Consider the following 23491-nt stretch of genomic DNA (forward strand, 5'->3'; position numbering starts at 1 on the left):
ATGGAATATCAATTCAATAACTATGATTATTTTGTTAGCAACGGGACTAGGATAATGTTGCAAGTAAAATAAGGTGTAGGCGTCCACCGCTTAAGAAATATTTATGAAGTTTCATATAATGAAGTTTCATTCAGTAAATATTTTTGATCCCGTTCGATTGAATGAAAGATTTCTTGAAAAATTCAAAACATAAATTGTACAAACTAGTCAAATAATTTTTGTAACTTTAGAAAATAATAATAATAGACCGGTAGATAGTGACCGATAATAGGTACTGATTTTCTAACTTATGCCCTTGAAAAGTCTGAAAGATACATCGATAACAAGCTCAAAAAACGGAATATTACGCCGTATAAGCGTGGCGATATATTTTAAAGTACATATAGATTTGTAACAAATTTTGGCCTTGTGTGCTGATTTTTTAACATATGCCATTATTAAAAGATGATAGTTTGGCACTGATCTTTTCTTTTCGGGTCTTTAGGTGTAGGTCGATATGGTAATAATGTGAGAAAAACCCACGATTGTGTGCTGATTTTTAAATGTATGCCAATGCAAGGGATGACATTTTAAAACTCATAGAATACATAAAAATAATGGCATAAGTGCCACTTGTAGATATAAAAATCTAGACTATACGTACGTACTTTGCATCTTAAATAGCTTATTTTTGCTATTTTAGCCTTTCATCACTGTGCGCAAGGTTCAGATCAAAGTTATTTAGGTGGGAATCCCTAATAGGAATCAAATTCTTAAGAAAAGTATCCTTTATGGGCTGAGGAGTTTTGTGGAATTTTGGATAATTCAGCAAAAGAACTGTTTTTCACATGATATCCACAAATTACCTTCACGTCAGTTTGATTAAGATGGTTTTATTATATCTTTGTTAAATTGTATAATATATTTCTTAGCACAAGAGTCTAAAACTACCGGAAAAGTTGAAATTTTAGTAAAGTACTAGAAATTAAAATTTTTAATATCGACACCCAAATGTTTACATATTATGAATAATCGTATAGTATTATATCGCAAATATGGTACTTTTTACCGACACGTTATTTGATATTAATTGATAAGTTTAGAAAAATGAATAATTATTTGATAATATCTTCTTAATTAGTAATATCTACAACTGTAGCTCTGAATATTGGAAAATACCTCAAGCCTTGTGTGAAGCGTGCTTGGGGCATGGGACAATCAGTGCACAACAACGTCCGATCACGTGCTTCCAATTTCTCACTGAGTCAGACCTTTCTCTTGCTCTCTTTTCCCCAACTCGTTGTTATGCATTTTCAGCATATGTAGCAATAGCAATGAAAGTATACATATACGGAAGGTTAAAGGTTAAAATTGAAAATTGACCAATAATTCAATCGTAATTTAAAAAGGCATATTAAATTTAAGCTATAAAATTGTGTGAGTGTACGTACTTCCGATTCGCAATTTTTTTTAGCAATTTTAGCAAACGTAAAACCTTTGAAAAAACTCACCTTTGAAAATCCCGTCTGAAATTAAAAGCTATAAATGAAAAAAAAACCAATCTTTCGAAAAAAACGAACATATCCGAAAAATGGAGATAAAATCATTTTTTTTCTGCACGATGTAACTTTTAAAATAGTCGATGAATCCTTACGTTTTTTATCTTAAATTAAAGCTTGGCTACTCATTTTAAAAAATCACTGCTAAAAGGGTTAGAAACACACTGTAATCTGATCTCAAATCTTAAATCAGATCAAGATAAAACTTTTTCAGGATTCACTCTTAACATGATTGACAACAAATGCAGTTTATTTCAGTAAGATTTACCCGTACCGTGGGGAAAAATTGTTTTTCCCACACACTAACCTAAAACAACTTTGCCGCTAATTTGAGGCTTTCGTAGGAAAAAATAGTACCATCAACTGAGGCAGATATGATTTTTTACGTTCGCTATAATCCCTCGTTTGTCTAAAAAACTATAACTGTACCCATTGAGAAATATACCATTTTCAATTCACTTCTTGTGACTCTGTTTTATCAATTGACTTACTTTACTAGCAAGAATTTTCATTACAAATTAGTAGTGAAATATTTAGCATTCGACTTTTATGTATTTAGAGACGTGATCAATAATGTAGGTTAACGTTAAATAATATCACTTAGATTATTTTTACTGGAAAATAGGGTTAAAAGCAACGGATTCATAAGAATCGTTATTTTATTTTGATGAAATTCATGAACCAGAATGTTAATTTGATGTAGCTTGTAAAATGCAGTTGTGTGCAACGAATTCAATCGCTAACTCTGAGCGTTCGTTTTATATATACAGAACAGATTTCCCAACATGTAGACTCAGAAATTTATTTTTATTTATTTACTTTTTTCGTAGGCGTCGTGTACATAAACATTGATCAAGATTCTCATATAAATATTCAAATTAAATGTATAACTACAATCAGTCTTGGGTAAAATAAAAAAAAAAAAAAAAAGAAACGGTCACTTTACGTCGGATTTTGTGTATATGAAAAAAATGTACACTTGTGAGTTACAAAAATATGATTTTATGGATTGAATTTATGTGTACCTAGTCTTATTACATGTACTTGTGTCTTCAGTTTAGCAACAGTATATTTGTAATACTAAGAATCACATCATTAAAGCAAGAAAATTCTTCTCCTAAAGGAAAAAACTTCTAAACGAGAATCATCTCGATTTTACACGCATGCTTATGGGTATAGTTGATGTCCATGGCCGTGATACATGGCAAATGAGGTTTTCGAAATGCAAAGGTGTAAAACCTAAAATATCAGTAAACAAGAAAGTCTATTACTTTTTCGTTGATGCACTGATCATTTAAAGCTTACAAATATTTATCATTAAATTCATTTAAATCGTATCGCGTGTTCAAAGAACATAGGCTTTCAGTTAATAATAATTATTATTTTAGTTGATTTGTTTTAGGTTATATCAAAATAATTAATATTAATAATCCATATTTTAATATTGGATTGAAATACAATGATATTTAGCCGAATGTATCTGTTTACTGTGTAAGATTATATAATACAATATATATTACAGGTCAATTTATAAATTACTTAGAGCTACTAGCATACAAATAATTTCAGTTTTTTTTTTAAATAAAAAATGATTATTTTGTGTTTCAGGCCAAACAGCGTGCTTCTGTAAAATGGCTCTTGTCAAAAGCATACAACAACCGGGTTCCCGAAAAGCTTCGAGAGCCATACTATCGGGATCACGAGGTAACAAATTACACTGGTATTTAAAAGTACAAGAGCCTAAAACTAGCGGCAATTTTGCGATATTTTGGTTCGAGATATTTTTAATAATCATGAGTTCTCAAGCATTCATTTAAAATTAATGTATGATGTATAATATCTCGATTTTTAGACTGGCGAAAAGCCTATATATGAGTAAATTCCGTAAAATTTTGATATTTGATTCAGCGCGAGTATGATGCGAACAGATCATGTTAATATTGTATGAATAGTATATTAGTAGTGTCCTAGGCTGTAAAAAACATAAAAGTCCCAGAGTACATGTAATCAGATGCGGAGCCGAAACCAATAAGCAATCGTTCTGGGGCTTTCTTTTTTCGCGGCTTAGGTCTGTATACTACTTTGTCGTATTTTCATGAATGTTTTTTGACAGGAACAGGAGCACTTGAAGCCACAAATTGTGCATGCTCTGTCAAATGCAGAGTTGTACTGTTTGGCGTTGGCAAATATTTATTCAGATCCAAATTATCACAATCAAAATCACACTGGCATCCTCCAAGCTCTTGCGAGAAAAGGTGTATACGTTGCCGAGCCCAACAGTACCCCGCTCACCGAAACTATCCTCATTCAAAATTCGCCGCTCAAAATGGTAAATATATACGTTTTTGTACATTCCACGTGTTTGAAAACCATTTTGTGACTGAGTTATACTATTTGTTAACAATTTGCCCGTTACAGAGTGCGCATATGGCTGTGATAGAAGGCCTGATGGTCTTATACGCGAAAGAGGTGGTCACAGGCGAGCGAGTAATTGCAGCGATTCAGCGATTTGATCCTCAGCCTCAAGCGTTAGAAATTCCACAGGATCACGAGCGAGGATTGCTGCTCTGGATCGGCCATGCCTCGCAAGCACTTGTAGCCAAAATTCAACTCGAGAAATCAGAAAAAAGCAAGTTATTACCCGAGTTGCCAGCTGCTCGGGATTTACAATCACTCTGCGATGGGGTCGGTCTTGCTGCTGTGGTAGCTTTCTACTGTCCTGGAGAAATTAACTGGATGGATATTAGGGTATCGAAGCGACCATCCGTTGCCGATGCTCTTCACAATCTCTCTCTGGTCTACAGCTTTTGCCAGCGTTGCCTACCTTATCCAATCTTTCACATGCAGCCAGAGGATGTCAGCTACATGAGAGGGTATTTTATTATTTTACAATACTGCTTTTAATTCTAGTTCCTTTGTTCGGTGCACATGGGTAGATTTTTCTATGATAAGAATGTTACAGTTATTTAATAGTATTTTTATCGGGCTATGTATATCTTGAGAGTCGATGCCAAATACTCATACTCGATTCGATCTAACAACTAATATTGTTTTTTGTCTCAAATCGCTTCAGTTTTTGAAACAAGTCCAAAAAATAAAATTTAAATCAATACGAAACCTGATGTTCAACAGAAATTGTTTTGTTATTCTGGTGTCAAACAATAATTCTAAACTTCTAAAATTTTATTTTATACGTATGATAGAATATTTTTTTAAAGTATGTGAAAAAATAATTTTAGGTCCATGAAGCAAAACCTGGTCGTGTTTTTGGCCGAGATGTACAACGTTTTAGAAATACATCCTGCCAAATGTGTAAGATATCCTGGCGAAGATCGAGCTCATTTATATCTAGACGGTGAGTTAAATCAAAGTTAATAACGATTTCATATTACCAAATTGTTGTTAGTGTAATTATTTATAAATTACACGATGAGATAATTCTGCATTGCTTTTTGTTTTCTGGATAAAATAATTTGGCGGTAGAATGCATAGTATATTACTGACCTACGCCGCGAAAAATAGAAAAGTCTCAGAGTGCGTGTAATTAACTGAACACGCGCCCAGGGCAGTAATATACTAATACAGGTTTTCTCGCCAAGTATGTTTAGATATTTACTGTAAAAATTTTTATTCGCCTCTGTACTTGAACTTTTTTTCGGTTTATGTACTCGTAAATAACTGATTTGATCTGATAACACAAATCATTTGCTAAAATCAGATGGAGGAAATAAAAGAAGTATTTTTAGTATCAATAATGATTAAATTTTAAAAGAACTTTTGCATACTTTTTGACTCTCTGATGACAACTATTACACAGACCTTGTCTAGCCATTACAATTTTTAATTTAAATGATATGTAATAATCCTCCATATAAAAAAACTGTGAATCAAATTGAAAACTTTGACATCTGGTTTTAATGTTACTAATTAAGCACACATTTTTATAATTTGCTTAAAGTTTAAATGCTTTCTCAATATTTGGCTAAAAATGTTGAAAGCTGAAAATTTATTTCAATATTTACATAAGAATTAATAAATTAATCAAATACGAGCCATCAAATGGGTTTTATGCTTTTTATTGGTGTCGATAGTATGCATAACACATTATTATAAAATTGTTGCACATACAAACTTTAAATTGTTCTGATAGACACTATCAATCAATTGATTTAAACAAAACTCTTACATGAAAACTGTCTGTAGAAATATTATTAGTTTACTCTAAATTTTCAAAAAAGAGCAAAATCAGAGACGACTAAAACGATTAATCTGAAAGTAAAATAAGAGGATGCGGGAATGTAAACGTAAATAACTAACGAATACTATGTAATATTTCATATATTTAATAAAACGCAACACAACAGCGTGCCCGCGCAATATTTATGGTGTCGCTCACAAGCGCAGTCTACCACTCGCTGTAACTGCCATACCTGATTTGAGAAGCAACCTCTCGATGTCGGCCCCGGGCTTCACAGGTATCCGCACCATGAGCCACCAGCAACTGTGTAATTCATCAAAATTTATTCAATTGAATGATGTTTTTTAAATAGTTTAGCGCTCATTTTTTCTCTCGTTATATGTTTTCATTTTCATGCCATAAAAAAGAAATGCATTCTTCAATATTGCACCGTATATATCATTGTGAGGATTTTTTTCAAGTGTGAAATTTATTTTATATATTATTAGTTTACGATTTTTAGAATTTGTAAGGTTGTTTCATTCTATTTTTCGGAAAATTTGAGTAGTCGTTATATTTTTGATCAATACATTATATCGTCGCCCCAGCCCAAAAACCGGACTAATAAACTCGACAAGCAAAAACATGCCTTGTTAAAAGGATAGGATTGAGGCATATTTTTGTCTCTCAAGTTTATTAGTACGGATTTTACGCTCGGGCAAAGATATATACATTTTTTATGCGCAAAAAGTTTTACAAACATCACACTACTTTTCAGAGTTAAATTTGAATAACACTATACATTCATATAGATCATACACAAATTTGTTAAGGCTACATATTTCATGATCTGTTTTACATTTTATCTAATGTATTTATTATATGTATTGTTCTTAAGTATGTGTATTTTATGACCATGCTTTCATTTCGAGCTTGTGTCTTATATTACTTCGCATGTTTTTATTTGATTTCTGCAAAAATCAAATAAATTTAAATAGTTTGAAACAAAAAACTTCATATTAAATTTTTATGGAAAAACTCCTTTCACGTATTAGGTTTTTCTTATTTTTTTTTCAATGTTTTACATTTTTCCTGTATTTCATTTCGTGTTTTATTTTGTTTCTTTCTTCAGAGATTGTTATCTAAACTCTTTGTGCCTGCAATTTCAGGCATTAAATATTACAATCATAACAAAATTTTCAAAAAACTACGTTAAGTATTTGGTTTTTTGAAGATTTGAAATAATTTTTTCAAAAATCTATCAGCAACAAACTTATTCAAATATTGTCTTATCAATATTGCCATTTGCTTGATTATAATTTTTTTTATAGACATAAATCAAATTGATAGTTAGAATTAATATGATGATAAAAATAATTATCAGGACTTCATAATAATAATACATATATCATGTATATTATGTATATATTATATAGCATGTACTTCAAATGTCTGGATGATTTTCTCAGCATAATATTCTAATTAAAATATATACATATTGTTTGTATATTGGACATTTATGAGCTTACTAATGAGCTTTTACTTTCTGAATAAAACAAATGCAATGTCTTATTATTTATTAAGGAAGTCCATGTATACGTTAAATTTAAAACTTAATTTACGATTAATTTTTAATTGATACCTTTATTATTTTTAGTTACAAAATCGATGGTGCAAAATACAGTTAAAAAATCGCAGTCCATGCAGCAAACTTCAGAAACTCACGTTGACGAGAGGTATGTTGGAACTGATCTCAAACAACGCGTAAAAAAATTATAAAAATAATTTTTGAATTGACTATAAATACAATTAAAATTTCTTCTTTACTTTTATTTGAGAGAAAATATTTTACTTAGATTAGATTGTATTTTTAGATGAATTTTCAATCGATTTTTGAATTTAAGTTCAATAAACTCATAAATGAATATTTTTATTTACATATTCACATCGCATAAGGAGTATCAGGTACCTAGAAAGAAATTCCTATCGGCTGGCATCTTATGAATCAGTTATTTTTTGTTTCATTTTCCGTTTGATTCATTATCATAAAGTTAATTTGTTGTTTTATTTTAAAATAATTAAAACATTTTATTTCGTTATTATAGACTTGCTTTCTAAAAATTAATTTTTTTAAATCACTCAAATGTACGTTAACGAATTATTATAATGTGCACTGCTAGTAACACATTTTGTAAAAAAATATTTATGATTTTTATAATATAGATATATGATCACTACCATAAAACTAAGTAAACGCATTACTAGTATAAAAACAAAGAGACATTTTTGAAGAAATTAATTTTTTCCAAATTTTCATAAAAATATATAGGGTTTTTTTCCAGTCGTCACCATTGGACACTTTAATAATTTGCCTAGAGGTAAAACAAAGAAGGTCTCTCGTTTACTTGACTCGGAACTCCTTGCATATTTTAGTTCCAGGCAAATAGTAAAGTGACCGGTAGTGACAACTGTAAAACAGGCCTATTTAATATTGGGAAGTCACCCTCCTTCCTTTCCCCAAAAAGATGAAATTTGATTTGATATTCGATTTATTCGAGTTTTGCATACCGAATTTCAGATTTAACAGTTACATTCATTTCTGTAATCTGGTTACTAATATATGATCGTATCGTATCCTGTAATTTACTAACGGGTTGAAATGTACCATTGAAATTTAAAAATTAATTCAACAAGGACTCTGAATATCGTTCTTTTGATATTATCATGTCAAGTGTGTTTTTTACGTTAAAAACAACGTGTTATCCTAAATGAAAAACCACTGTCCTTTTAATAAATTGCTTTATATAATTCTTAATTATTGCTATAAAATAATTTTAAAAAACGGCCAACCTGTTAATTTCAGAAAAACGACCAGTGAAGAAGCGTTCGTAGCCCATCGAAATAAAGGGGTACCAACGATAAGCACGGCGTACGATGATAAAACGCCAGTAAGAGCCGAGGCTGCTGGTCGGCCTAGTAACTGGGATGAGAATAGGCGAAGCACTTACGCTGGTCGGAGATCGAGACGAAATAGCATAAGTGCTGAAGATTCACAGCTAACTATTGAAAACTTCGGAGGGTCCCAAGTGAGAAAAAATTCTGTTCACGAGATGTTATTAAAAAAAATTGAGACTATTAGAGTAAGACTAGGAATTGTTTATACTTTATAATTTTAGAGCTTTCGTTCTCATTTTGCCATTTTCATGCTCTTTTTTGTGTGTGTTTGACTATTAATGTTTTTCGTCACCAACGTTTTATGCTTTCAACTGTCTTAGTTTTTCGTCACCGAAACACGCTGCTTCACTCACTAAGAAGTATCGTAAGTGACACTTGCGTCGGTGCAATTTTTCAATTTTTTTTTTTACACTGATTTCACATTTTTTGTCAATAGTTTTTATTTTTGTTTGGAAAACTCGAATCGCTGTTCGTAATAAAAATGAGGTTTACACTGTAGTCTCTTTCAACAAAATTCATATAATATTTTCAGACTTTTAATAAGAACTCAGTTAAGAATATTTCCTGCTTCTAATTATCTGATTCATGTAAAGCTACCAAAAGCTACACAGATAGAAATAAAAATCTGTTGCCAAGAATCATTCCATTCTTGCCGGAAGAATAAAATGATTCTTGGCATTAGATTTTTATTTCTATCAGTGTAGTTTTATGGAAAATTGTTTGTAACATTAAACTTAAATTTTTTAAGAAGAAGGAAAAAGTCTTGGCTGAATTCCCGCGAGAATGTCTTAAAAGACAACTCTCCGCGGTATCCGCAAGTCACTTGCGACAAGTTCTTAAGCGAGCGCTCAGCGCGCTTCAAAATGAACGCGAAAGTAGAAAAATACGAGGTGTGGGTTTGTTTTATTTACCAACAGGACAATATCCACAACGTTGGTCGGAATCCAGATAAGGTCTCTGCAAAAGCTCTCGGTCGACATCCGCGCATTTTAAACGCTGAGCCAGCAACGCCAGCCAGATCAAGTATCCAAGATGCTTATAGCAGTGGTGTTCAACATATTATCGCAGATAATGGGCATACCAGTGACGACACTCCACCGCCACCAGCCCGACTCAGGCGACATGTGTCGCTGAAGAATATTCTACATTCCACAGACAATGAGGCGATTGGTCAGGTTGATGGTGACTCACCTGCGGTTGTCAGTAGGCCCCCCAGTGGGGCTAAGATGGCCAGCTTTGCTAATCTCAGTAAAAGCTCAGAGAAGGGCATTAACCTCACCTACAGTGATCAACAAGACACAAGCAAAGATGACCAGTCGAAACAAAGCCTAAATGTCTCGTCGTCTATGGCCACGGATAAAAAGATCAATCAAAGTAATGGAAACGGATTCGTTGAGAAAAAAACGACGTTTGCAACATTACCCAATATGACAACTTGGCAACAACAGAGTAACCAACAAAATCAGCAAATAGAACGAAACAATATTGGTATGACCTGATGAATATTATAAATGTACACGACGATCGAGATTTCCTGTGTAACAATTAGAATTATTTCATATTTTGCAGATGAAAGTAATGGTAATGCACTCATGGCTTCTCAGTTGAATAACATTCGATTAAAATTAGAAGAGAAGAAACGACACATCGAAAATGAAAAAAGAAAGCTAGAAGTTCATATGTCAAAAACTCGACAAAAAGTTGGCAAAGCTGCTTTCCTTCAAGCTGTCACTAAGGTAATTTAAGCTATGAAGATAAATATTTTATTGAGCACACTTTTTGTAAAAATTTGTACATATTCATTTATATTGCCTATAATTGAACTCATAATTCTTTCCTCTTTTGTGAATTATAGTTTTTAAAAATTACTACTAATTAATGTAGCTGCATGATAAATTCGGCCGATTCTATTCATAAATTGTATTTAAATTATTAATAATGAGCAGGGCCGTAACCAGAACATTTTTTTCTTTGGGGGGGGGGGGGCTTACCTGGGTTACTTATGTAGTTTGGGTTACCATTGGCAGAAGGGTAAAATCAAAAATTTCGCTGGGTACGGCCATGATAATGAGTAAGGTTTAGTTTTAATATAAGAAACTTTTGGTGGTGGTATTTCTAATGGTGGTTATGTGGTTGTGGGATGGTTTTCAGAGTAAAATTAAGTCACCCTCATCGTCGACGTCGGGTGGGGCAAGTCCCGCAGATGTAAGCACGCCGCTGAGTTCAGGCACTGATCAGCAAAATGCCGTAGATGAGTGTATTTTGTCTTCTACAGCTTCATCTTTGAGTTCGCATTTGCCATTTGAAAAACCCCAACGACCTTTCTCTCTAAAGGTATTCAATTGGTATCACTTTCCGAATATTTCAACATTTAATTTGATAAGACAAAAAATGAAATACCTTATCTAATTTAAAGCGTTGATAAAATTTTTCGATAACCATCAATTCTTTTATTCACAATAAATAATAGAAAATTTAATTTTAAATTTTGCTCTAGTTTAAAAATAATATACTCTTGAATATGACTGTTTTCTTAGATTGTAATTTGGGGACTCGATTTGTAATTTATTTTAACCATCATTAACACATCTCAATGGTGATGGCTGTTGTAAAGTGTATTGCAATTGCACTGTAAAACTACTCTTGTTGAAATTCACTGATGTTCACGTGAGCATCGAGCCTTGAAATTTTTCTTGGTAGCAAATATTCTTTCTATTGATCAAACAAAAAGACAGTTAATGTACGTAGATGATGACAGCTACTACTTTTTTCAAGCTTCATTTTGAAATTATGTAGAAAAATTTTTCATAATTATTGTTAAACTGCGTAAAATGATTTTATTTGTGGGTATAAAAAACTTCTCCATTATTATATAATTCTAAATTATTTTTTGAGAGCTCAAAATAATTAACGAGGTAATGTTTTTGTAAAACTTACCTTAATAAAAATTGGATTGAAGTTGGCTCAAAGCTCTATTATAATGAATTTCCCGTAGTATCAATAATTTTAATACATGATCGTGCGACAAAATTTGGATTAAAAAATTTTTATTTTATTTATTATATTTTTATTGAAATTTTGATTAAAAAATTGTTCGATTTAGGAAATAAGTGAAGATGTCCGCGATGTTGAGCACAAATGGCTGGACCAGGATGCTACACCTTACGTGGAAACTAGGCGAACACCTGATATTGAAAACATGGATTATGATCAGTACCATCAATCAATCACTCAGTTAGTATCTATCATTAATAGTAATAATTTTGTATTAATTATCATCGCTTATATAAAACGAAGTTTAATGTACCTCGTAATTTTAGAATGAATAGTAGTTTGACTGAAATTCAGCAAGATATTCAACGTTTAGCAAGCCAACAAAATCAAATTCAGCAGCAGCATTTATTGGCACAACAACATCAACAAATGCAACAACAATTACAGCAACTTCAAAGTCTTAGTCAACAACAACAGCATCTACATGTAAGTTGAGAGATATTCTGAAGTTGCAAAAGGAAAGAAAATTGGTTAATTCATTCTAAGATAGATATCGAAATCTTATGAATAGTCACATGAATGTTTACAGTATAATAAGGCAGGAGTCACTTGAGTTATTAAAGTAATGCTGAGTAGAAAGCTCAGAGACTTTTTTAAAATTGTCATTTTCATTTTGAACTTGACCTCTTCTAAATGGTCTATTGAATTATAATATTTATTTCAATTAAAATACTGATTTTCAGCAATCTTATGGGGCTTCTTCTCAAAATCCAGTCTCTGCGAGATTGCCTGAATCACCGCAATCTCAGTTTTATCTTCATGATCAACCACAAGTGCCAAGACGTACATGGGGTCAACCTCAACCACTACAGTTAGGAAATGATTTGTCAGCCATTGCGTATAATCAGTCTATGGATTCAAGATATATTTCATCACAAGGTGAAGTCGCATGCATGAAATACAACGATTATTTGAAAATTTTATATTTTATCAATGACCTGTTCATTTAAATGTTGAATAATCTTTTCTTCAGTGTATCAACAAGATCCAAGAATGTATCAGGATACTCGAGCGTGGGGAGTACCAATACCGCAACAAAAAGGATTTGTTTTACACGATTCAACGCAGGATCAACGTTATCTAAATGGTGGCGAGCATAGTTTATCGAATAATCAACATCACGTATCCTCATACTCGACGGCACAAAATCTATTCAATCAAACACCTACTGGTTCAGCTAGTCCACAACATCGTAATGCTGTAAGTAAATATTTTATAATTCATAAATCAAAGTAATGCGAAGTAAAATAGCCTCTTCATCTTAATATTGAACAATATATATGATGTCTCAGCGAGTTAAATTATGTACCGATATTAATTCTATTAAAAAGAATCTTAAGTAACTCTATGTTCATTGGGCTAAAACAGAAAGTGATACTAGAAAACCGGTTGATGGTGTTATGCAGTCACAAATGACTTGACACTTCCCACACCTGAGTTCATAAGTAGTAGTACATTGCGCAACGAGGGCTGTCTATTTTGCACGAGTGAAAGATTGACAACCGCCCCAGTTGCGTACTATATTTTTCATCAAAGCATGTGGAATGACGATTTTAAGATTACCAGCCCCAACCATTGGGAAAGTAGCACTTTCCACACGCATTGATTAATAAAATTCCATCGCTGTAGCACATGTATTTTATAAAAAATGAATCTTTATCACGATTTAAATCGGTAACGTTACTGTTTTTATATTTATTTTTTAAATGACTATAATTATTTGTTCAAAATAAAATAATCTGTTATCGATGTAGGGGAGAGCGGGGTGTGTTGGCAGGTGAGGTAATTTTGAAAAATGAAATATTTCTCCTTATCAATTACTTCCATAAAGATGATACTGTCAGTAATCCTAACACCATAATTATCTAGTTTTTGTATGCTATAGCTCCATTTCGATTCAAGCTATTGATAAGAAGAAATATTCCACCTTTTACTTTTTGCCAACTTACCTCTCATCCCCCGCTCACCCCTACATTCTGGTATTTTCAATCAACATGAAAGTAAAGTTTTTTTTAAAGTTGAAGTTAATATCAACTTAGTTTTATGAAAAAATAAAAAAAATCACACATTGTTCAGGTACATCGAATAAGTCAGTTGATGAACGACAGTGCTGAAGTAAAAAGGCAGTCTGTACATCACACATCCATGCAGTGTGAAAATAACAGTGAAAAACGGTTAAACTCTATGCATCAACAAGAAGTTGAACCTTCCAATGTATCGTACTTGGTTAATGAGGAAGACTTTAATCAAGGCATGCGAAACTTAAATATCACGTCAGGTAGTCGAACGTACAGGATACCATCACCAACCCGACCGTCTATATCAAGGAATTCGTTTCAACCTCACTCCTCATTGCGAGAAAAAACTCCATCACCATCTGGCAACGCTAGCGAAGTTGTGCCATTAGAATCAAGTGATGCTAGTGGAAAAGGTTTTTATATATCATTTGACGATGTACCAAAAAAGCCAAAACCTTCGCTAAGAACAAAAAAATTATCCCCCAAAAAGGTGAGTTCAAAGTAAATTGATAATTTTTTTTATACTTTGTCGAATAGGTGCCACAGCACCTATTGATATTACTTTTTAATTACAATTTAAAGTACTAAAAATATCAACGTAATTTCTATTAATTTTTAGGAAAGAAGTGTTTCATCGTATATTGATGAAAATGATTTCATTGCTCGCTATGATCCTCCACCCGCTAGTACAGCAATCGATAGGCAACGGCAACAGATTGCCGCACAAAAAGAAATAGAGAAAGAAAAGCAAAGACAAGCGGCTGAAGAAAGAGAACAGCAGTTTCAAAAGCAAAAAGAACTTAAAGATCGAGAAGCAGCAAAAGAACAACAGAAGGAAAGACAACGCAATTTGGCTTCTGAAAAAGGAGCAAACAGTGTTGGATTGCTGATAGGAAATCAATTGGCGCATCCAGATCCTGTGAGTAAACACGTTTTTATTATGTATATAACCAAAAGTTACAATTGACAAATTACGATTTTTAATAATTTTTTGAAAACGAGATGATTGAAGTTTATTTTGTTATCCACTAACTTTTTTGAAAATTTTTTACTTTTTAGAATTCCATTGACGAAATGGAGCGTAAGAAAGAGAAGATCATGTTAATGTCTTTACAGCGACGGCAACAACAGGAAGAACTGAAAGCACGCAAAGAAGCCGAAGCTCAAAGACGCCGAGATGAAGAGAAGCTGAAAGAAGAAGAAAGGGCAAGAAAAAAAGAAGAAGAAAAAGCACGAAGGGCTTCTATTCTAGAACAATATAAACTTAAAAAAGCAATAGAAGAAGCCGAAAGAGAAGTAAGCTTCCTCGACTCACGAATATATGTGTTTATATGTTATTTTATATCATGAATATTTTCTATATAGCTTAAACATTCCGTTTTGTTACTTAAGGGGAAGGTCATTGACAAGGAATTGCTTAATGCATTAAAGCCGGCTAAACTGCGTAATAAAGCCACTCCTATACGACCACGGCCAAAAACTATTCATGTTGATGCAGGCGCAGATTTGGATTCTGGCGTTCTGACGCCTAGTAGAGGAAAGAAAGGGTCATCCTCAAATCTGAGTACAGGTAATTTTCTTCAAAAACTAATTGCAGTTGTCACTACGTAAAATATTTCTCGGAATTTAAACTATTTACACAAATAACTTTTCTCCTCACTAATTATAATGCTAATTTTATTCCGAGAAATACGTGTGTTGATTGGGGAAAAGTTTCCTTGATTTTATTGTTGTATTGAGAATGACCCTAGCTGACGTTTTTTATTTGTTTGACTCTGCATGGCGATTTACCATTATACTTGTGTGATTATTTTTGAATGTAATTATCGATGCTTAATGTTTAATTCAGAATATGTTTAATGCAAAAGTTATCTTTAAAATTTTTTTTGTTAATCAGTTAAATTTTATTCTTTGATATTGATTTTAAACATGCACCAAAGAAAGCTCAAAAATTGCTCTCCACTTCTGAGATTGGACATGAATTTACTTAATTCAGTATGAACATTGGAATTTTACTATATGATTCGATCAAAGATTTAAAAATGAATGCTTAATAAATTTTTCTTTGACCTGATAACTCTTGGTTTCCATAAAATTTATTAAAAATTTTATATTAGATTCTTCTAATTTTTACTGTAACAAATACTAAACTTATTTTTCAAACAGTGTTGTTCTTTAATGTAGTTTAAAAGCAAAAATTAAACTGTACATGAAATTTTTTTTGGAATTAATTTTGATAAGGAAAGAATGTTTGAGCTAAATTACATTATTGGCACTTAAATACACCATATAGCGTCGCTGACATCACCAACGATGAGGCGGGATTACTATCGTGGCTCTCAAGACAGTTTGACTACTGCTCATCTCGAAGAACGCCGTTCCAGCTCTCTTTACAGAGGCAGCAGCCTCAGGGGTATGCACACATTCACACACTACACACATCAATATTAACGAATTTGAATATGTCGTATGCATTAAAATTATATAGTATTAACATTGGAATACTGTATTTAATTTTTATAAATTAATTTTAAAATCTTTCTTTTGAAAATCATTTTTAAAGAGAGACTGTACTGAGATAAAAAAATCTTATGATCTATTTTATATTTCGGGTAGATTTCATACCGTTGCTGCTTTTAATCATATCCAATCAATTTTAGTGATTTTTTCATTTTGATTGAAAAAATCATATGCAGTTAGACATGAAGAGATTAGTTTTCATTTAACCTGTATTGATTAATTTTATCCTGCACTGCATGTCTAGTCCTTTACATTCAGATGCACATCAATGACTTAGAATCAATTTTATGGAACATGAATATACTAATACAGTAACATCTCGTTAATTCAAAATCCAAGATGCAGGCTGTATTTCGAATTAACGAAAATTTCGGATTATCAAAAATCAAAGTTATATTCGTAGTTATTCGCAGTTTTATTTTTCAATCATATGGATAGATTACTCCGGAAAAATGCCGTATTCAGTAGCTATGAATGTTTTATTTTTTTTATCATTTTAAACTTTTTTAAAACAGGTTCAATTTTTGTAATATTGTAAAGTATGTATAATTTTTTTTACTCGATATAATGTTGAGAAATCACCTATTACTTGGTCGACTAAAGCCTAGTTCGTAATTGAAGTTTAACGTATTCACTTTTATAATGTAATTTCATTTTTAAACATAAACTTGCGTTTACATTGTAGTATAATATGAATAGTATTTTAATTTTTTTATTTTTATTTCGAATTGATGATGTTTTGAGATACCGAAAATGATAAAGCTGATATTAAAATAGGAAATTTTTAAACCAGAGCATAATTTGGAATTATCAATGTTCAAATTAACGAAATTTTACTATAATTTTTCATTTCATGAAAAAAATTGAACATATTCATTGAAATCGTGCACGCTAACGGCACTTCATATTCATATAAGGCTTGAACTAACCATCTATAATAGTTTGTTACCCTATTTTAGTATCTTCCATAGATTCGCCAGATGACGGACGGGGTCCATCGCCTTCACGAAGTAATCTATTGGGTAGACGAGGTTCTTACAAGACATCAAGAGGTGAGTCTTCACTCACCTCGTCAACGCTCACTCTCGCAAGTACGTTCAAATTTCATATCATCTTCAAAATGCCACATAATAATTGTAGTATTTAAAAAGTAGATAGCTGTTAAATTCTTTACAGGATCTTGAAATGACGACGCTATATGAATAGAATAATATGTATGTAATATACAACTCATAGCACACATGACACTTACACATATTTACTCATTTTATTTTTTTATTTTTTTTAACTGTGTTTTTTATTCTTCATTTTTCCTTAAAATTTGATTATTTTGGTACTTGATTATTTGTTTTTGTGTTTATTTTAAACGTAAATTATTAGCAAGTGTCTTGATTTATTAGAACATAAGTTATATTGTTCCACTAAATGAAAGTAGTAGCCTAATGTTAGTATAGGTGAATATATAATGATATATAAAGCACCAGCTTTTTTATGTTGCCTACATTTGATCAAAGCATTATTGTTTCCTCCTTAGAGATGAGATGAAATGATTTCAGTTTTAGATTCATAATTATTAATGCTATGTATCTTTTATATATAAAAAACGATCGATAAGTTTTTATAAATGTTGCCAATGCACAATTCAAGCGCGAAAGAGAGTGTAACATATTGGAAACGTTGCCTATCTATTATTGCAGATTCTCAGGACTCTCATCAACAGGTTAGAGGCAGACCTAAATATCCGAGTTACCAAAACTTTAAGGGAAGAAAGTCTAATTCGATGATGAATCTGTGCGGTAAGAAGCACATTAGTGACTTGGAAATGCACACTATACATATGTTTATTCCAAATATTTTGCCTCAATCTTTTTGTTTCGTTATTTGGTTACCATTTTGTTCCATAAATCTTTTTCACTCACTGGTTATTGATATTTACGGTCAAAGATTTTATTTGCTTAACATTTACCACAACCATTATAAGTGTAAAATAATAATCATAATATATATAACACACTTAATCTCGGTGGAAGGTTGCTGTTGTTTACAAGGTGGCAGATCTGCACTTACTCTCCAATATTTATACTATATAATTCCTTTATATATATGCATTTATTATGTGTACGTTTATTATTTGTAATGTGAGACTATCATCGCGTACATCAAGAAGTCAAAGTTTTTCTAATAACGCATTTCATTGGTAGTGTATCATTTATCGTACAAAAAAAATTTTTTTAATATATATTTTTGTGAAGCAATCTTATAAGAGATATAAATCAATACAATTTCCTTTAGTATTGATCCAGCAAAATAACAAATATTATAACAAAGATTTTGGGTTTAGGTAAAGTAAAACGGACTACCAGTTTTAGAACTGGAATTAAAAAAAATCACATTAGTAAACTAATTAATATTTATTCACCAGTTTGTCATATATGACTTATTCCACGCCCAACCAGACAGTGCGCTCGCGCGGGGCATTTTTTAATGTATCGCAACTTTTCTATCTCGCCGTGGCCGGCGCAATTGGGTCTGAAATAATATTGAGCACACGCATTCCAATAGATTTTTGTCTGTTCTTTCCGATGGTGGTATCAATTAATTAAAAGAAGTTGATTTTCATGGAGAAAATTGACTTTAAAGTTGACTCAATTTTTTGGCAAGTATATCCCCTTTGATTTTATTCATAGATATCTTAATCCCTAGGTAATCTAATAACGAAGATCTGTACAAAATTTCAAGTTGGAGACTCAACCGGTTCAAAATTTACGAACAATTAAGTACCGAAAAACGTGGTTTTACGGACGCGCGCGGCTATTCTCGTCGACTCCTGTTACTCCCGTTACGCCAAATTTATCCTTAAAACCATTTGAGTCTCCAACTTGAAATTTTATACAAACCTTCGTTATTAGATAGCCTATCGGTTGAGATATCTATGAATAAAATCGAAGAGGGTATACTCGCTGAAAAATGGAGTTAAGTTTAAAGTCTATTTTCTCCGTGAAAAGTAACTTTTTTTGAAAAACTAATACCATCATTGGAAAGAACAAACAAAAATCTATCGAAATGAATGTGCACAATATTTTTTCAAACCCAATTGCGCCGGCCCCGGCGAGTTAGAAAAATTATACATTAAAAAATACCCCACGCGAGTGCACTGTTTGGTCAAGCGTGTTATTATGGAATACGTCATATTTTATTTCACTGATTATACGATAAATACGAACAACTTTTATAGATGACAGATTAGAAATATTAAAGAAGTATGTTTTTAGTAATATTTTGAAAAATTTTACGCACTTGCCTAGATTAGTAAAACTTTGACGTAGCTGAATCATCAACAATGTTAAAATAAATTAAAAATTTTATTTTGCCCTTTAATAGTAGCACTGGTTAAGGGTTTTAATGTTATAAATATCTTACAGGGTTCTTTTATGCTGATCCAGATGTACTTAATTATTTCCACATTGTTTTACTCGTCTGGTTTTATTTTTTTGAATTTCACATCAAACATATAACACTATCAATTTTTCAGATGCTTAATAATAATGCTCCAAGGTATTGCAAAGTGTTTAGAAGTAAGATATTTATTTTTTTCTGTATCAGTTCAAAAATACTTGATACAGCTAAAAACTAAATTATTTTTTTATAATAAAAATTGTATGTTAAAAAGAAATGGGTAGTTTAGAACAGTCACTTTTCCTGGCTTGTGATTATCTGGTGCGACGAGAAATGAAGTAAGCTGTGGAATGAGCGGGAAATTTCGAAATTGGTTTTCTTTGTTTTTAACTTTGCAGCACGTATACAATATCTTCTAATGAAATTTATATATATTATTACACGTATTAAAAATAATCTAGAATAAAAATTTGAAATCAATATTATGGCCTTGCAGGTAAAATTGTATTGATAATTTTCAAACTTGAAAAAATTATTAGTCGTGAGAAGCGGGTTGATTGGGTATTGTCCATTACAAATTTTGTAAAAACTTTTATTTCAAATTAGAAAAAAAACTATTAATTTGATGCATTAATTTATGAATGATTTGTATAAACGCATTCAATAAGCATAAAGAGGTTAATAATAATGTGGAGATAGTGACTAACTTTTTCTTTTTACCTCGATGACGAACAGATTCGTATACACTTTCTTCTGTTATTACTGATGTTGTAATGGTTTCGATGATTAACTACTCATTTTCTGGTTTATCCAATAATTTTAAACTAAGGTGAAAATTCCCCGCTGTTTGTCTTATGTCTAAAGCAGTTTTTTCGATTCTACTTTTTCATTTTTGCTAACAGGCATTAATAACGTCAATTTTTATACTACAGATACGGACAGTGGTTTGGGACGAGCAACACCGCCAAGAAGAGCGGCGAGTCCTGGTATGGGAAGTATGAGGCACTTACCGTCTCCGTCAGGACCTGGATCTCTTCCACCAGGTCTTATGACTAAGCGAAGAGTTTTTGATGATGGAAGTAGTGATATCAGCAGTACTGCTAGTTCAATGATGGATTACAATGGTGAGTAATTACATTTGAATATATTTTATTATGAAATTGTTCTATTCGATTGTTTTAATTCGCAAAATTTTAGGCCCGAGACTTTATAAACAGCCAGCGACAAAGTCGAATCGAGGTATTATGTTGAACGCCGTAGAATATTGTGTCTTCCCGGGTACTGTTAACAGAGATGCTAAACGCCGAGTGCTCGATGAGATATCAAGATCCGAAAGTAAACACTTCCTGATTCTCTTCCGAGATGCTGGCTGCCAATTTCGGGCTTTGTATTCTTATTGTCCAGATAGAGACGAAATAAGTAAATTATACGGCACTGGCCCAAAACAGGTCATCGACAATATGTTCGACAAATTTTTCAAGTAAGACAACATTTTTCAACTTTTTCATCAATTTTACAAGTGGCTTTAAATTTTTTACTTTGGTTCCAGGTATAATTCTGGTGGTAAATGTTTTTCTCAAGTTCATACAAAACACTTGACTGTCACCATAGACGCCTTTACGATACACAATAGTCTCTGGCAAGGTAAAAAAGTGAATTTACCGAACAAAAAGGATATGGCTCTTGTCATCTAGTTTTACACAAGAAAATTGCGTTATATACTTCATCTAAACGTACCCTTCGTTGCTCATAGTTACTATTTTATACAAGCCCATATTATTTATAACAAAAGCATAGTATTGCTTAGTCAGTTTTAAATTGCAAAATGTTTAGGCAACAAATAAAATGCAAATAACAAAAAACTTGTCATTATCGATGCTGACGTCTGCAATCGTAATCGAATATTTTATAATAATGTGAATATATTTATGCAATATGTTATACAAATCGTTAATCATAACTTTGAAGAAAATGTTCGCTTCCGACGTCAACATCGACGCTTTACCAATGTAAGATTAATATACATAAATAAGAGGAATTGTTTTCCGGCAAACCGAATGTATTGCACGTAACTTATTGGCGTAATATATCTTGTTATCTAGCTTAAGATTAAACGTAGGTAGATTATTATTTTATGTGTACATTTTATACATACATTGTCAAATCGCCCCAATAATTTATATTCTTTCTTCCTATAAATTGGGAAACTAATCATTTGCAACAGTACAATATAGTATTTATATACTTGTTAATCTACTTCGATTAAGTACATGTTAAATTCCATAAAAAGTTATGTCTATTGAGCTTGACTGCCTGTACAGTGTCATTTTCATATCTATTCATAAATATTTCAGTCTATATTATTAACATGAAAGCTGTTCAAGTTTTTTAATATATATGTATATCCTTTTATGCAAATTCAAGTCTGTTACTTGTAATGCTATAGTATTAAAATTTGTAATACAAGATTTTTTAAATCGGTGTTTCTTTGTATTCTATTTCAATTCTAAATTTCCTTTTATGGTTTCATTATTTTGCATTTAATTTATGTACTTAAATGTGTTATTATGTCCGATTTAGTGTTGATTTGAAACAGCTATTCAAAGTATATTAAATTTATTTATGAAAAATTCCGGTGTTGGAAGTTTACCGAAGTAATCATTTTGTAAAATATTATTACGAACCCACACTGTGATTTTTTCAATATAATCAAACGAATACTAATAATTTATCAACTTATTTGGTTCAATGATGAAGGGCTTTATGTTAATAAATGTTTTATATTTCTAAATTAATTTATAAATATACTTTTTAAACACATAATATAATATTAGTTAATATAGTATTAGTTGATGCATTTGAGTTTAGTTGATCATTATAAATATGCATTACCGTTTATAAGATACAAGTGAGTGTATGTAGTAAAATTTCTGCCGTGTAACTTAATTCTCTGACATCTCACAATCTTGAAACCCGTTTCAATACTTATTGCATTCCTGAAATATTAAAAATAATAGAGTTTTTAAAAAGCGATTTGAATATTTTCAAAACGTGCAAGTTTTATCATTTAAAATATCTGTTTTGTATTTTAACCAACGTTATATATTTTCTTTGAACGTCAAACTTTAATTGTTTATACCACACTTATCATTTTTCTGAAAGTATTCGTAACAAAATATTTACCATGTAAATTTTATTTATTCAAAATTATGCTAAGTTTATTTTGTTTGGATGTTTTATTTCGTGCAATTTCATCCAAACAATCAATTAGTAAGTTATCAAAAATAATTTGTGCCATAACTTTAAAGTCAATATTTTGTATAAAAAGGCTGATTATCTTTTATAATAAAAATTAGTTTAAGATTTATCGGGCGCTTCAAATTTTATTTGAATGTATCAGCTTATAGAAAAATTTCAGCAAACAATGTATTTTCTTCATTCAATATTACTATTGAAACAAAAATGTTATCAGACGTGTTATTTATTTTTATCATTCACTTCTTTGCAAAAACTTTGATTTTTAAACCAGGTTGAAGTTCTATAATTTAGAAAAATTTCATAAAAATAATTTGGAAAATAAGGGAAATAGTTTTGTACATAAAATATTTGTCACATATTTGATATTTGAACTAAAATAGATAACATCTATTTCTAATGAAAAATCCTTGATTATTAATGACAGAGAATTGAGGTTCAGGAGAAATATTTTATCATAGTCACTAATTTTTAATGTGAGGAATGGATCTTACTTCATTTGAAATTTAAATGAATATTTAGCAGGTTTATATTTATCAAATTTATTTGATAATTACTATTTTTTGAAGAGAAATATA

At 31.3% G+C, this 23491-nt stretch overlaps 1 protein-coding gene across 15 annotated transcripts in view; it reads left to right on the top strand.

Moving 5' to 3' along the window:
* LOC106648912 (patronin) overlaps nt 1–22141 on the top strand; it is a 44263-nt gene extending 22122 nt beyond the window's left edge. For 3 of the 15 annotated variants that reach the window (XM_023460597.1, XM_023460598.1, XM_023460608.1), the window contains exons 3-27: nt 3147–3242; nt 3652–3867; nt 3957–4411; nt 4778–4893; nt 5903–6043; nt 7373–7451; nt 7672–7680; nt 8579–8855; nt 9588–10158; nt 10240–10406; nt 10822–11004; nt 11774–11904; nt 11991–12150; nt 12408–12603; nt 12698–12924; nt 13801–14232; nt 14362–14661; nt 14802–15038; nt 15108–15312; nt 16036–16155; nt 17222–17353; nt 17960–18058; nt 20591–20782; nt 20856–21138; nt 21208–22141. In XM_023460597.1, coding sequence (XP_023316365.1) covers nt 3147–3242; nt 3652–3867; nt 3957–4411; nt 4778–4893; nt 5903–6043; nt 7373–7451; nt 7672–7680; nt 8579–8855; nt 9588–10158; nt 10240–10406; nt 10822–11004; nt 11774–11904; nt 11991–12150; nt 12408–12603; nt 12698–12924; nt 13801–14232; nt 14362–14661; nt 14802–15038; nt 15108–15312; nt 16036–16155; nt 17222–17353; nt 17960–18058; nt 20591–20782; nt 20856–21138; nt 21208–21352 — 5169 coding nt within the window. In that variant the 3' untranslated portion in view covers nt 21353–22141. The remainder of the gene's footprint in view (nt 1–3146; nt 3243–3651; nt 3868–3956; nt 4412–4777; nt 4894–5902; nt 6044–7372; nt 7452–7671; nt 7681–8578; nt 8856–9587; nt 10159–10239; nt 10407–10821; nt 11005–11773; nt 11905–11990; nt 12151–12407; nt 12604–12697; nt 12925–13800; nt 14233–14361; nt 14662–14801; nt 15039–15107; nt 15313–16035; nt 16156–17221; nt 17354–17959; nt 18059–20590; nt 20783–20855; nt 21139–21207) is intronic. The other 12 variants (XM_023460601.1, XM_023460599.1, XM_023460600.1 and 9 more) reach the window with 12 other exon arrangements.
* The last annotated feature ends 1350 nt before the right edge of the window (nt 22142–23491 follow it).

Source organism: Trichogramma pretiosum, unplaced genomic scaffold (genome assembly GCF_000599845.2).
Source record: "Trichogramma pretiosum strain Unisexual culture from Peru unplaced genomic scaffold, Tpre_2.0 scaffold62, whole genome shotgun sequence".
NCBI lineage: Eukaryota > Metazoa > Arthropoda > Insecta > Hymenoptera > Trichogrammatidae > Trichogramma > Trichogramma pretiosum.